Below are 13991 nucleotides of genomic sequence, written 5' to 3'. Positions count from 1 at the left end.
TGACCGATGATGGTCTAAAATTCTCTTGAAGGCCTCCAGTGTTGGCAACAATCTGGGTCTTGCACTCTGGCATGATTGAGAACAGATCCTGCCCTTTTTCTGTAGGAATATCCTTTCAAGTCTTTGAAAAGCGCTATCATATCTTTAAACAGGCCATGCATTTTAGGCACATCAGGAGAAGACAAGACTCACTAAATCATGCTAGGGAAAGCTGAAGGCAGAAGGAAAAGAGGAAGACCGAGCAAGAAATGTATTGACTTACTAGAGGAAGCCATGGTCTTGAAGCTTACAAGAGCTGAGCCGGGCAGTTTTGGAAGTCATTAATTCGTAGAACTTCTGTAAGCTTGGAAATGACAGCACAGGACATGAACGTACACATTTAAGGAATGTTTAATTCAATTGCTGCAGTAGTCACATGGCACACTTAATTTATTTTAGAGTGCAAAAATAGGCTACTTTGTCACTTATGGGGGAGGAGGGGGAATCAAGCCCTAAGTAACCTTGCCGTCGCTTGAATATTAGCCCTCCACTTTGTGGTACACCTGGTATTGGGGGGGGGGGGCTATAAAAGTGACACCTGAAGAAAAATTCTTCCTGTTTCCAAAGGGGCTTTGCAAACTGTCGGGAAACTGAGAATATATTTAAGTAACAAGTTAAGTTACAAAAACTGGACCCCCATTCACTGGCAAGGGTCCCGAGAGGAACGCCATGTTAGAAAAGAGGTGCCCGCCTACCCCCCCCCCAAAGAAGCCAACACCTTAATTTGGATGGCCTCTTTGCTTCAAGAGCCCTTCCCGGTGGCCTACACGGCAGGGAAGGTTAGCAGTCTAAGCTATTTACAGGCACTTGCCTCTGCCCGTTTCTCATTGAAAAGAGGAAACAGAGAGAGATTGAGAGATTGGAGGGCTAAGGCCAAGGGTTCGGTATCATGGCTGGAAGGAAGCTTTCGGAGGGCTGAGGTTTGGGTTTCTTCCGGCCTGACGGGATGGGTGGGAGGACGGGCTTGGTGTCGGAGCCCGGGCGGACGATGACTTGGGGTACATGCGGGGAAGCTGGTTTGTGCTTCGGAGTCTTCTTCTCCTTGGTCTCGGGAGGGCGGTCTGGCTCTGCAACACAAAAATTAGAAGGATGCTTTTAGTGACCTCTGGGGACCTCGGGCCCCACTTTACAGCTGGGACCTCTGATGCCTCTGGTCCCAGGTTTAGAGGAATGGACTGGGGGGGGAGGGTGACCTAAGAAACACACACTTTCTTAACTACATACAAATATTCTAGCTTTATCAAAGAAACGGGATGCTCCGGAGCATCTGGACCCTCGAGCCTGGCTCAAAGGAAAGCTCCAGGAAACGGTGAAGTGGAAGAGAGCAAAGTGAGGTCTTCACGTGGGCTTGAAAACCCCTTAAGAGCTGCCCCGCCATGTCCTTTAAACTGGTCAGGTCAAGCCCCTCTAAACAGTGTGTCTAAAATCTCTTCTGGAGCCGGCTTCTCGGTGCACTCAGACAGAAGTCTTCTTTCTTTCCCCTGCAGGATGGCAAAAGGAAAGGACATCTCTATGCTCCCGGCACTCTTTCCTCCACCCCTGGGCTCAGGTCAGCCGGAATCCTGCCCTCCAGGCGTACAGAAGCCCTGCTATTTCTTCCCTCTCTCTCCCTCTCCATCCAGCTCTAATTAAGACTGATGACTCCTTAGAAGAGCCTAAAACAGAGCGGGTTAAGCCGGACGATCCGAGGTTCAGCGGAGCTGCTCCAGCTGGCACCGTTTAGGACGACTGTTCATTTGATAATTCGATCCAGCAGAAGAAAGAGAGGCAGAGGGAGGCAGAGGTAACATGAAAGCAGGGATCCATAGAAGGAGTCTTCCCTTTACGAGATGCATTCACCTTGCAGATGACCGAGCAGTTGAACATACCAGCCAACCAGAGAATGACCTGAATTCAAGGAGATACTCAATTCCTAGCACAACACGGTCACGGAGCGCCACACGCTTCATTCCCATGGGGCTATTAGGCCTCCGTGGGGCCCCTGCCCCCAGCCCCCCAAAGCAATGTCCTGGAGCCAGCAGGTGCCAATCATCTGCAGACGGGGGCCCGATGGGCTTGGGTGTCAAAACTTTTGCAAGCCTGGCCATGCCCCTTGGGCTCCTGACCCATACGGAGCAGGGAATCAAGAGGGTCACAGTCCCTTCTCTCGGTCAATGATCTCTTGTCCGAAACTCCTTCGAGGGAGCCTGACGGGCTGCGGCCAACGAGTCCAGAACGCCGCTGCCTTCGGTGCTGGTTTCATCCAGGTTCAGGAGTGAGGAGGTGAAAGGGGTCTGAGACCCCAAGGGTTATTTCTCTGTGTTATTTCTCTCATTGAGGCTCAAAGCTTTTGAGCCAATACCCACCTTTCCTGCCTCCTTGATCATCCTCTGTTTCATCAGCTGACAGAACCGAGGGGCCCACGGGTGTCCGGGAAGACGATCTGCGGGACGAAAATGCTCCCAGAGAGGAGGAGAGTGAAAGACGAGTTGTTGCATAAGATTCCTTGGAGCTGAGAAGAGAAAATCGTGATCCATGTAAGATCCCTTGAATGCAAAGGAAAATAAACGCAAGATGCTTTTTGCTTATTTGGTAACATCCGGACTGGAAAGGCCAAGCTGTCCGGAGATGGTTTGTCTCCTCCAGAGGCCAAGCGGCACGACCTTAAAGTTCTGCGCTGGGAATTTTGAAAATGGGCAGTAGTGATGTCGTCTGATGACCACACAGGGAGGCCACAGACTTCCCACCTTCCTGCCCGCTCTCCACCTCAGCGGCTGCTGCCGGACAATTCTTAGAGAATCTCCAGCTCAAAATGGGTGTGATCACACTGAGGCGGACCCTGGCCCCCCCTGAGGTCAACCGCGCACAGCTCGTGGTGAAGGCTTCTGGGAGTTGTGGTCCAAGAAAATCTAGGTTACCCAAGGTTAGCAACCCCTGCTGTAGACTCATGAAGCACAAAGAGCAGATGCCACCGGGGTAGGGGTATGGCAGAACCACTGTCTGTTGTCCCCCCCTCCTGCCCACTTTCCACGGCCACCAGGAACAATGTTTTCCTCTTCATTCTTGCCTTCCCCTTCCACTGAGGCCATCATGTTTTAAACCATGGGGGAAACACCGCCGAGCGTTGGTTCTTGCATACGTACTTACCGAGAAGACCTTGGATACCAAGATTGTTGTGGTTTTTCGGGATCTTTGACCATGTTCTGAAGATTGTTCTTCCTAACGTTTTACCAGTCTCTGTGGCCATGGGCCTCTTCAGAGTACTGGAGTAGGAATTCTGTCTTTCCTGTCCTCTGAAGGTGCCGGCCACAGAGACTGGCAAAACGTTAAGAAGAACAACTTTCAGAACACGGCCAAGGAGCCCGAAAAACCCACAACAACCATCAGATCCCGGCCACGAAAGCCATTGAGAATACTTTGGATACCGTTTGTCTGGTTCACCACAAATTGCCGTACTTTGGCCTAGCGGATTGTAGGAACTATTTGAGTTCCAGACCCCTGATCAAGGGGAAACTTTTATTCACTAGCTCAACATCTAAGCACATTTTTCTTTTTAGACACACTTACCAAGACAGACTTTTTATTTTACCCGTTCTTTGATCCCCAATGATGGAAGCATGGAATTTAAAATGAAAAGAGGTTAAGGCTTAACAGAGGCATACAGAAAAGGCTGGGCCAAGCCCCCAACCCTCCCGCTTTAACCAAAGGGGGTGGGATCTGTCCCATAACATGATCAGTTCTCTCCACCACTATCCCACAGGTCCGTCTTCTCATTCAGGAGAACCAGAGGCAGGTGGTCAACCATTTCCAGAGGAGAGGACCACAGAAGAATGAGCTCCCTCTTCAGAGAGAACAAGTCACTGAATAACAATTACTGGAAGCAACATGAGAGAGTGGCCTCATCCTTCTCCTAAAACGCACAGCACCTCCTGTCCAAAGGATTCCGCTGCTGCCCAGCAAAATATCCAGATTTTATTCCCCTCACAGAAGTTGGACTGCTCCTTAGCATTCCGTGACCACCCTTTTAGCCTCGGCCTTTAGAGCAAATGCTGTGACATCACGGACGCTCAGCTAAATCCCTGCTGTCAGCACTCCAGATCTCAAGAGGTGTGTACACAGGGGAGGAGAGAGGAGGGGATATCAAGTGGGGCTCCCATCGAGTCAACCCTTTCACCTTTCATCTCCACTCTGCACCACCGATGACCTACCCAGCCCAACGAAGCCTGCCAGCCCTGAACTGTATCTTCCCAGTGTCGCGTGACAGGACAAACCATTATGCAGGATTGATGGGGCAGATTTCCCCTGGTTGGTCACACACTCTTGAAGGCTTGGGTATAGCTTTAATGACACCCCAGTTCTCAACCTGCATGACTGTACAGACCACCTCACCTGTCTAATGAAACAGAATATCACTTGCAAATGATGATTCTCCAGTAAACCAGGCATCACCGTTTTGTCTTTGACCTTCTCCTGGTCTAGACTCGTGTGACTGCTCTTGTGAAGAGGCTTTCTTTCTATACTATTTATAGAAAAAAAATCTCGAGGCTGGTTACAAAATGAAAATATTGAACACTGAATATTATTTAATTAATCATGCATTTAAATCTTGTGTTTCTTCCAATAAAGGGACATGTGGCATGATTATGTCATAGCAAATCAAATATGGTATACAGAGCAGGATTAATTATGTCCCATTACAAAAACAGGGAGGAATTAGACTGCACAGCCTCCAGGCATACCTTACAGGTAAAGTTTTGCAAACAGCTCATCCTCTACGTATCTTGTTGACTCACAGGGTGAGACTGAAATATCTTTGTCTTCACCTACCTTCGGTCTGGAGCACCAGAATCTGGGCTGAGAGAACTTTCAGAGGACTGGGTGGTGGTGAAGGATGGAGGAGGTTCCAAAAACCGTGGGTGAGGGCCGGTGGCTGCCAAGGTGCTGGTGAGATCCCTAGAGTGGGGTATAAACACCAGTGAGGACAAAATTCATGAATACATGCCACAGAAAAAGGAGGTTTACTTCCAAGGAGCATATCATTAGCCTTGAGAGGCCATGGAGGTTTGAAATGTGACTGTTTTGGACTACAAACTGCAGAGTCCCAAGCTAGCATGTCCCCTGGGGACTCTGGAAGATGTCATCCAAAAAAAGTAATGTTTTCAAGTTCAGCTTTTGCATTACCTGAGACCTTGACCCTTCCACTCCCTATTCAGGTCAGCCCTGGCCTGCACAGAAGAATCGGTAGTCTTTCCGTGGTCATAGAAGCAAGGAGTTGGAAGGGGCCTGTAAGGCCATCGAGTCCAACCCCTCAAGGCAGGAATACCATCAAAGCATATCTGCCATATCAAGTTTTTCTTGAAAGCCTCCAGTGTTGGAGCCCTCACCAACTTCCGAGGTAACTGGTTCCGCTGTCGTACTGCTCTAACAGTTAGGAAGTTTTTCCTGATGTTCAACTGAAATCTGGCTTCCTGTAACTTGAGCCCATTGTTGCATGTCCTGCATTCTGGGATGATCAAGAACAGATCCTGCCCTTTCTCTGTAGGACATTCTTCATATGACCAAGAAATGGTCAAAAGCATAGGGGAGGCACAGCCTATGAGGGTTGGCTCACTTCTTTGCAGTTATGGACAAAGCTGCAACAGCACAGAAACCGCTTCTCAAGGAACCACACACACCCTGGAATCAACAAAAGCAGGGCCCTCGGCTCACCTCCACCACCGCCCGGCACATAAAATCGTAAGAGATGCAGATGACAACAGAGACCACCCGCTTAAGGCAAGACGTGGCGACAGTACAGCAAATGCTGCCCGACTTCATAGGGTCCCGTTGGAGTGGGGAACTTTTGTGCAGGTGGGTCTTGAGTTTCCTTATGTGTTTGTTTTGTATTTTTTGTTTGTGCATTTCACATTCTTCAAAAATTAAAAAAGGTAAGCAGCGGCCTTCACATTTTGTGACAGTTAATGCGAGGAATCGGTATGTGCCAATGTGGCTTCAAGAACACTGAGAGGAGAGATGTTCCTTCCTTTTCTTTTTACAACAACCACCTGGGCAGGTGTTTCAGGCTGACAGGGACGAAGAACCAGCTTCCTCAAGCTGACTTCAGTTCATAAGGCTCATTTTAACCAGTTTCAAAGCCATTATCTTCTCACCAATAAATGCCTTACTAATATAATATGACTGAAAATGCTATAGGCCTTTCTAGTTAAGACGACGGCAAGGAGCCTTACTTTGAAGGCTTCTTGGGGAAATAGCACCAGAAAGACTTATTAACTGGGACCAGTCATATGGAACATATCAAGCTGAATTCAAAACAGTGCCCCTGACCATTTGTTCACTTCAGACCACAAGTCAAATTGCTGATTTTTAACTTATCAAAGCCATAAAACAGCTCAGAAAAGCAAGGTACTTGAACAATGACGCTCTTTCACATAAAAAAAAATTAATCGGTTTTAGCGCAAACTGTTCTGGAAACCTTGTCAGCTGAGGAACGCAGTCGAAATATGTTAAATGACCGGGGAAAGTTTGCTTAGCGTTGACTGGGCCTCATGATGTGCATGTTAATGGTTCCTGGAGCTCTCCTAGGTTCCCCCCCCCCCGGAAGAAACGGCTCTCTGAAGTCTGAAAGGAGCTCCCGAGACCAATGATTGGATTCCCAAAATAACACTGATTTATTTGGTTCTTAATTGAACTAAACAACAACTCGGAGAAGCTCTAGCTAACCCAACTACACAATTGGTTTCATCCTTGTATCGATCTTGTGCCGTGTCTTGTAAAACATTCACAGAGGCAACTTGAGAAGTGTGGCCACTGGTCTTCTTGAGTGAGGTAAGTTTTATGGATGTGGGTGCCCTGGTTCATGAGGAGACAGGGACTATGAGATGATCAGCCAGAAGCTCTTCTGCCCCGGCCTCCAGAGCCCTCAACTCTCTGTCCGTCTTGAAGCTTGCCCGTCTGCAAGGCTCCCATTAGGAGAAAGGGAATCCAGCCTCGTCCCAGCCCAGATTTCTTTAACCTGATCTCCGGTTGGGCTGGGATGACACGCCGGCGCCATGTTGGCAACAGAAGGTTCCTCTGGCCCATTTCTGTCATTAGAAACCATGTTTTTATAGGTTGTAAAGCAAGCGGACCTTGCCATAAGGAATATGGATTATATATATTTGTATTTCTGTGGAACTCTCCGTCAAGGAAAGCAAGGGCAGGCCAGCTTCCATTATTAATGGGCAAATTCCTTCCTTTTCAGGCAGAACCTGGATTGCTGACCAGGCTACTTGGTCAAGTGGCTTTTAAGGGGGGGGATATTTTACTGTCCTGAAGCTGAGGCTCCAGTACTTTGGCCATCTCATGAGAAGAGGAGACTCCCTGGAAAAGATCCTGATGTTGGGAAAGTGCGAGGGCAAGAGGAGAAGGGGACGACAGAGGACGAGATGGCTGGACAGTGCCATTGAAGCGACCCATATGAATTTGGCCCAACTCCGAGAGGCAATGGAAGACAGGAGGGCCTGACGGGCTCTGGTCCATGGGGTCATGAAGAGTCGGACACAACTTAACGACTAAACAACAATTTTACTGTTCTTTTTTTTTTTTTTTAGTGGCAGATGTTTAAATTGCTTCAAATGTTGTAAACCCACGGCTGTTTATATTATGTTTAACTAAGTGTTAACATCCTTACACGGCGTTTTGAGCCGTTATCTGTTTCTAAACCATTTGATAAGAAGCCTTTGGTCTCTGCACTGTATTGATTCCCAAGCTGGGGTCCCCAGAGGTTCTTGGACTACAACTCCCAGAAGCCTTCACCACTGGCTCTGCTGGCCAAGATTTCCAGGCGTTGGAGTCCAAGACCATCTGGGGACCCAAGGTTGGGAACCACTGCTATATGGGCAGAAACGAAACAAAACAAACACACTCTTATTATTTTGTATGTTTTCTGTGGTTTGTAACTTTGAGAAGTCTTTGCCAGTGGGAAGCAACTCATGCATGTAATAAGGAGCGTCTGTGTGTGTGTGTGTGTGCGTGTAAAATCTGGGTTTTGTTATCTTAGAGGACAGTCAGAGCAGCTACAGATAAAGCTACAGGAACTGCCTCTTGAGTATCATTTGCTTCTCAGTTTTTAAGCCACTTCATGGATTTAGGAGAAAACTGGCTTAGTTCGAAATATGCACGAGAGGTGTGCCTCCCTTGTAAGGCAGTCGAGCCCTTTTTTTAAACCCAGCATCAGGCCAATAAAAACATGCAAAGGGTTTCCTTGCCTATTTTGTCCTCCACAGCCTTCTCCCGGCTGCATTTCCACTTACCTCCGAAGCAGGCCTGACCTAGCGATGCGTGGCTCGCGTTAGCCCATTAGTGGCCCTCCTAATCAAATGACTGCGAGATTTGTTTTATAGCGTGGCAGCCCCAGGAAATTTTAAAAAAGGAACTCAAAGCTTTCTCCTGTGATGAGCTCTCCAGAAAAAGCCATCCTCGGTCTCTTGGCAACAAAGTGCTTCAGAGCAGAGAAGAGCGAATCTCACTGAGGAGCCATGGCTGAACTCTGGGAGCAAAGAATCGCTTTCCATGAAAGAAGCCTTTCTCTACTAAATTAAAGGGGGTGATTTTGTTTTAAACAAGAGCATAGCTGGCAGGAAGGAAGGAGACAAAGAAACAGGCAGAAACCCATTGAAGCTTTTTGTGATCAGTTTTTCAGACGGTCGGACTTCTCCTTGGACCCAAACGTCCACCAAAGGCAGACACTCCAATCAACTGTGGCTTGTGGGGAAAAAACAAGACTTTATGGAATCAGGGACAGGATCAAAGCTTTGCGTGTTTCATGCTGATGGCAAGTCTCAAATTTTGCAGTAAAAAGGGTCACCACATTTGGCAACTGGAATAAAATGATGAACGTTTTCAAAGCAGTTGAACCAGCAGTCCCAATAATGGTGCACAAAAGAGGCAAATGTGTTTGGTGTGCACTCTTGGGTTCTACAGTTAGCACAGGACTGAGAATGCCTTCATTCTCCTTGGACACACTCTGTCTCTGCCACAACTGAAATAAATGCCTCCCCTTGTTTTCTGCTTCTCTGCCAGAATATATGGCCATATATATATGTATAACCTATATATAAATATATATATTCCGAGTCTTCTCTGGCTGTGCATATGGGGGGAACATTTCATATTCGTATCAGCCCTTGCAATCAAGACGGTTCCCACCAGCCTTAATGTTTAACAGCATCATGATGCACGACCACCAGTATTTGAGGATCGTCAAAAGATTAGTTCTGATGGTGACCCTTTCCTACTCAGTTTCTGCCATGCATAATTGATAAGGAGCAAGGGGATCAGTGATCCAAACTGCTACGCTAAGCTAAATGTTTATGTATTGCTTCCCATTAACAAAATATTCACTGTTGGAGTTGAAAACTACACAGTGAGGTAGCATAACCCCCCCCCCCAAAAGCTAGCTCAAATCAAGGCTGCATCAACCAGAAGAGTAATAGTTTGGATTTTTTTTCTGTTTTGGTCAGACTTCACCTGGCATATCTTGCCCACTGGTGGGCATCTCAATTTGAGAAAGAGATCAAGAAGCTAGAAGGTCTCTAGAGGACGACGGTCGAGATGGCAACAGGTCTAAAAACCAAGAGTTGAGTACGTTTGGCTTCAAGAAAAGAAAGCCAAAATGTGGTAATACAGCCATCCTCAGATATATGAATAGTTATCTCGTTTAAGATTGATCAAGCTTGTTTTCTGTTGCTCCAGAGGGGAGGACTCCCAGCAGTGGATTAAAAGTGTAAGGAGATTCTGACTGAACATTAGGAAGAACATTCTGATGATAAAAGCTCCCCAACAGACGGCCTCAGAAGGCAGCAAACTCTTCTTGGACTTTGATGGTTTTCCATGGAGGGGAGAAGGACGTCTGCCAGGGGTATGACACGTCTCAATCCCATCCTTGTTAAGGGTTTGGACTGAGGTTCCCACCAGCGCCAGAATTCTATGACCTTCCAGATGAGATCTTTACACAGGGTTGCTGCTAGGTCTTAAGTCTTGGAAACAATCCTTCTTCAGTACACGGAGCTATATACAGTGGGGTCTTGACTTGAGAACTTAATCCGTATTGGAAGGCGGTTCTCAAGTCAAAAAGTTCTCAAGTCAAATCTGCATTTCCCATAGGAATGCATTGAAAACCATTTGATCCGTATCTGCTCTTTTCCGTCCATAGAAACTAATGGGAAGCTGCTGCTCTGCCTTCGACCACTAGAGGGGGATATTTTGTTTCTTTTTTTCTTAGGTCAAGAAAGGTTCAGGGAAGGCAGGGAAAATACAGTCCAGGCAGTACAGTGCCAGGCAGTCCGAAGACTGTCTCCCAATCCACTCTCTAAACGCTGGGAGGAGTGAGGAAGCAGACAGGCACCCTTTTCACTGGCCAACAGTTAACTGAAAGTTCAAATTTTGCACTTTCCCTGCCTCCCACGTGGGTTTTTTTCAGTTCTTAAATCTAAGTACTTAAGTCAAGTCAATATTTTCCTATGAGAGTGGTTCTTAAGTCAAAATGTTCTTAACTCGAGCCGTTCTTAAGTCAAGACCCCACTGTATAATACTCAGTTTCAGTTTATTATGGGCGAAGATCAGAAAATATTTATAGTACTCCTTTGGTTTGGAGTCCCCACTCCCACAACATACTTGAAAGGTAGTCCTAGAGAAGAGAGGAAGGTTCTCATTCATCTCAGAATGCAGGACACATAATAATGGACTCAAGCTACAGGAAATCAGATTTAGGCTGAGTATCAGGAAAAACTTCCTAACTGTTAGAGCAGTACAACAACGGAACCAATTACCTCGGGACATGGTGAGCGCTCCAACACTGGAGGCATTCAAGAGAAAACTGGACCACTGTCCGTCCAACCTCCTTTGATTTGGATTCCTGCCTTGAGCAGGGGGTTGGACTCAATGGCCTTAGAGGCCCCTTCCAATTCCACGAGTCTATGGTTCTATGAACATAAAAATGACCCTACATCTCCCATGACAGGAGTGTAAATGTGAGGACTTCACAGACAGAATTTTAGGTAGAAACAAAGAAAACAATTTAGATCTCTGAGTTTCTCAGAGTCACTGAAATAGACCTAGAAAATAGCTAGCTGCCTTCAATAAATCTTGACTACCCAGGCTTTGATATCTTATAAAAATCTAGGAAGCAAATAGGGAATAAACATGGATTGGGTTGTATGAAGAGCCTGCCGTGTCCTTCAGAAGAGGAGCACAAATACTTTGTGGTCTGGCTTTTTGTGACTTTGACAGCCAATGCCCTCCCTTTCTCTCTGCCAACTTACCTCTGAAAGAGCTCAGCGTAGGAGCTGGCCGCCTTCCCCACCAGGCCCTGCTTGGCCGTCCGTTGCCGCCTCTGTAGAGAAGCCTCTTCCTGAATAAAGAGGACAGTCGACCGGTTAGAATAAAAACTCCGAATGCAAGGAGGGGGCTGTGAAACAGCAGAGGCGCCTTGGTCTGCCAAAAGTACAACATGGAGAGAGGAAACCTGAATCCAGACCACAGCAGTTCAGATTCCAGGTAGGGCACGGAGGTGACTGAACGGATCTTGACTCAAACTTCCTGCACACAGAAATCCAACTAGCAGGAGGAAGGCTAATCCAGAGGCATGCTCTCTTAACATCTAGCCTTCTGGATAAGAGGAATTTTAATTCATTTATTTATTTTTCAGCTGGCTAGATAGCACAGGGGTTTCAGTATCTGGCTGCAGAGCTGACGGTTGGGAGTTCGGTTCCCCCACTGGGCCTCCTGAGGTTACAGCCAGACTGTGCACACATAGGGTTGTTGCCATAACATGGAATTGACTGGATTGCACACACAGATTAGTTGGCTGGACAGCCCAGTGAGTTCAGGATCTAGCTGTATAGCCAGAGGCCAGGAGTTCAATTCTCCTGCAAAGTAGAGCCAGCCTGGGTAGCCTTGGGCCAGCTGCACACAGTCCCAGGGATCCCCCCCTCCCAGAAGAAGGGGTGGGGAAACCACTTCCAAGTCTTCTCTACCTGGAAAACCCATGAAAAGATGTTCACCCTAGGTCAGAACTCACTTGACGGCACATGATGATGATGATGGTGGTGGTGATGATTTCTATTTCAGAAGAAGCAACCCCAGGAGCCCATCCCAGTTTCACAGACTGAAGTGGCAAAGCCCAGATTTAGCACCTCAGGGATAACCACGTCCACATAAGCTTGAAGGATCCCATCATTTCTTGGGAGGCTGGCAGGGAGCGCGGAATCAGTGGCATCTGCCGCTTTCTGCAAGAACTCAAGGACCAGCCTGAAGATATTCCCCCCCCCCTCTTTTTTTCTCAGCCAGCCTCTCTAAATCTGGTTCAAACAGCCCCCTGTGGGCTTAACCCCCACCCCTATTTTATCATCGCAATAACCCTGCAAGGTAAGTCACAACTGGCTGAGGATCACCCGGTGAACTAAGCAAAGATCTTTTTACAGGGGGGAGGGGGGTTCTGCAGCCTTGAACCTTCAACCCTGCTAGCTGATGGAAGGCAGGCAAGCCCCTGTCAGGAAGGAGTCCAGGAAGACCAGAGATCCCGCCCAGGTCTTTGACTGTTTCTGCATCTCATCAACTCTCTGGATGGCTTACAGCCCCCTAGCTTCGAACCGGCCCCCTGCTCTTCTACGTCTGCCAGCAGCCTGGCACATAACCTTCCCCAGAGGCCGGAGACCTTCCTTCTTAAGATCACAAAACTGCCCTGGATGCCCCGGCCGGCAGGCCAAGGGGAAGAGCTTCCAGCCCTGGAGGGAGCTGAGCCAGAGCGTCTCCTGCCTGTCTCGGCTGGAGAAAAGAGGCTGCTAAAGCCATGGGGGCTGGCCAGCCTTCCTTGAAGCCCTACCTCTCTCCATGTTGACGTGAGCCTCTTGCTCATGGGGGGATAACGCAGAGGCTTCCGGCTTTTCTTCTCCATCAGGAGCTTGTTCACTCCAGACAGCAGGACATTCGAGTCCTCGCCGGAAGGAGCGAACGTCTGAAATCCATGGCCACCCAGGAACACGGGAGGTGAAATTCAGCATTGTGACACCCTCATTCTAGAACAGCATTTCTGTGCCCTCAGGCTTCTCAGAGATTTCTCCTCTCCTGACTTCCCATGGTCATCTGCCGTGTGAAACTCACAGAAATGTTGGAAGGTAAACCAGACCCAATCAAACCATTTCTGCATCCAGGCCACGACTGTCTACTCCAATGGGTGGCCAAGATTCCAGGGTTTCCGGCAGAGAAGCATCTTTTCCCATCACCGGCCCTGACATCCCAAAATGGACATGTTGATGTGTGTGTGTGTGTGTGTGTGTGTGTGTGTGTGTGTGTGTGTGTGTGTCTGAATTCGGGACGATCCGCATGCAAATCAGGTGCTGTCATTTACTTATGGCCCTTTCCTTATTCGTGATATAAATCTGCTGCACTCATACAAAGACAGATCGTTGGTCTAGCTACCCAAGATTGCTGGCAAGGGCTTTTCACAACAGCCGCCTGTTTAATTTTTCTTCCCTATTTGAGACTCCTAAGGTCAGCAGCAGGCCTAATGTCCCCTTGCAGGGCACATGCAGCCCCAGAACCCACCCTCCCGCATTTCACATATATATTAATTACGTAATGTGAAATGAGGGAGGGTGAAAGGGGGAGATATATTTTTCCCCAGGAATCCCTCTTATGTCCACTAAGGGGTGTAGGAGACAACTTTGCCATGCTTGGGGGCTCTCTAGCACCCTTTGGGGAAAAAAAATCTGTAACTGGAAAAATAAAGATTAAAAGAGAGTTTAGGCCACTAAAGGCCTTTTAAGTTAAAAAAAGAGAGGCTTTTAGGGGAGAAAATAGGAAAGACAGGGTGTGGGAGCAAAGGCAGGCCTCCAAGCTTGACCACTCTGGATGGGTGACCTCGAGCACTTTAACTAGCAATGGCTTTACCTAGAAAAAGCTGTCTGGATATCTCAGTAGATCAGGTCTCTGTC

The 13991-nt window shown here is 47.8% G+C and overlaps 1 protein-coding gene across 2 annotated transcripts in view; it reads right to left on the bottom strand.

The window, feature by feature from the left end:
- Positions 1 to 372: 372 nt before the first annotated feature.
- Positions 373 to 13991, bottom strand: part of LRGUK (leucine rich repeats and guanylate kinase domain containing) — a 57409-nt gene continuing 43790 nt past the window's right edge. The window contains exons 17-21 of one of the 2 annotated variants that reach the window (XM_078376516.1): positions 11319 to 11407; positions 4846 to 4971; positions 3586 to 3612; positions 2385 to 2530; positions 373 to 1106 (exon numbers count right to left, since the gene is read on the bottom strand). In XM_078376516.1, coding sequence (XP_078232642.1) covers positions 907 to 1106; positions 2385 to 2530; positions 3586 to 3612; positions 4846 to 4971; positions 11319 to 11407 — 588 coding nt within the window. In that variant the 3' untranslated portion in view covers positions 373 to 906. The remainder of the gene's footprint in view (positions 1107 to 2384; positions 2531 to 3585; positions 3613 to 4845; positions 4972 to 11318; positions 11408 to 13991) is intronic. The other variant, XM_073002479.2, reaches the window with a different exon arrangement.

The sequence above is a fragment of the Pogona vitticeps genome, chromosome 5 (assembly GCF_051106095.1).
Source record: "Pogona vitticeps strain Pit_001003342236 chromosome 5, PviZW2.1, whole genome shotgun sequence".
NCBI lineage: Eukaryota > Metazoa > Chordata > Lepidosauria > Squamata > Agamidae > Pogona > Pogona vitticeps.
The sequence above is the reverse complement of the archived record's forward strand: the minus strand, read 5'-3'. Positions and strand labels throughout refer to the sequence as shown.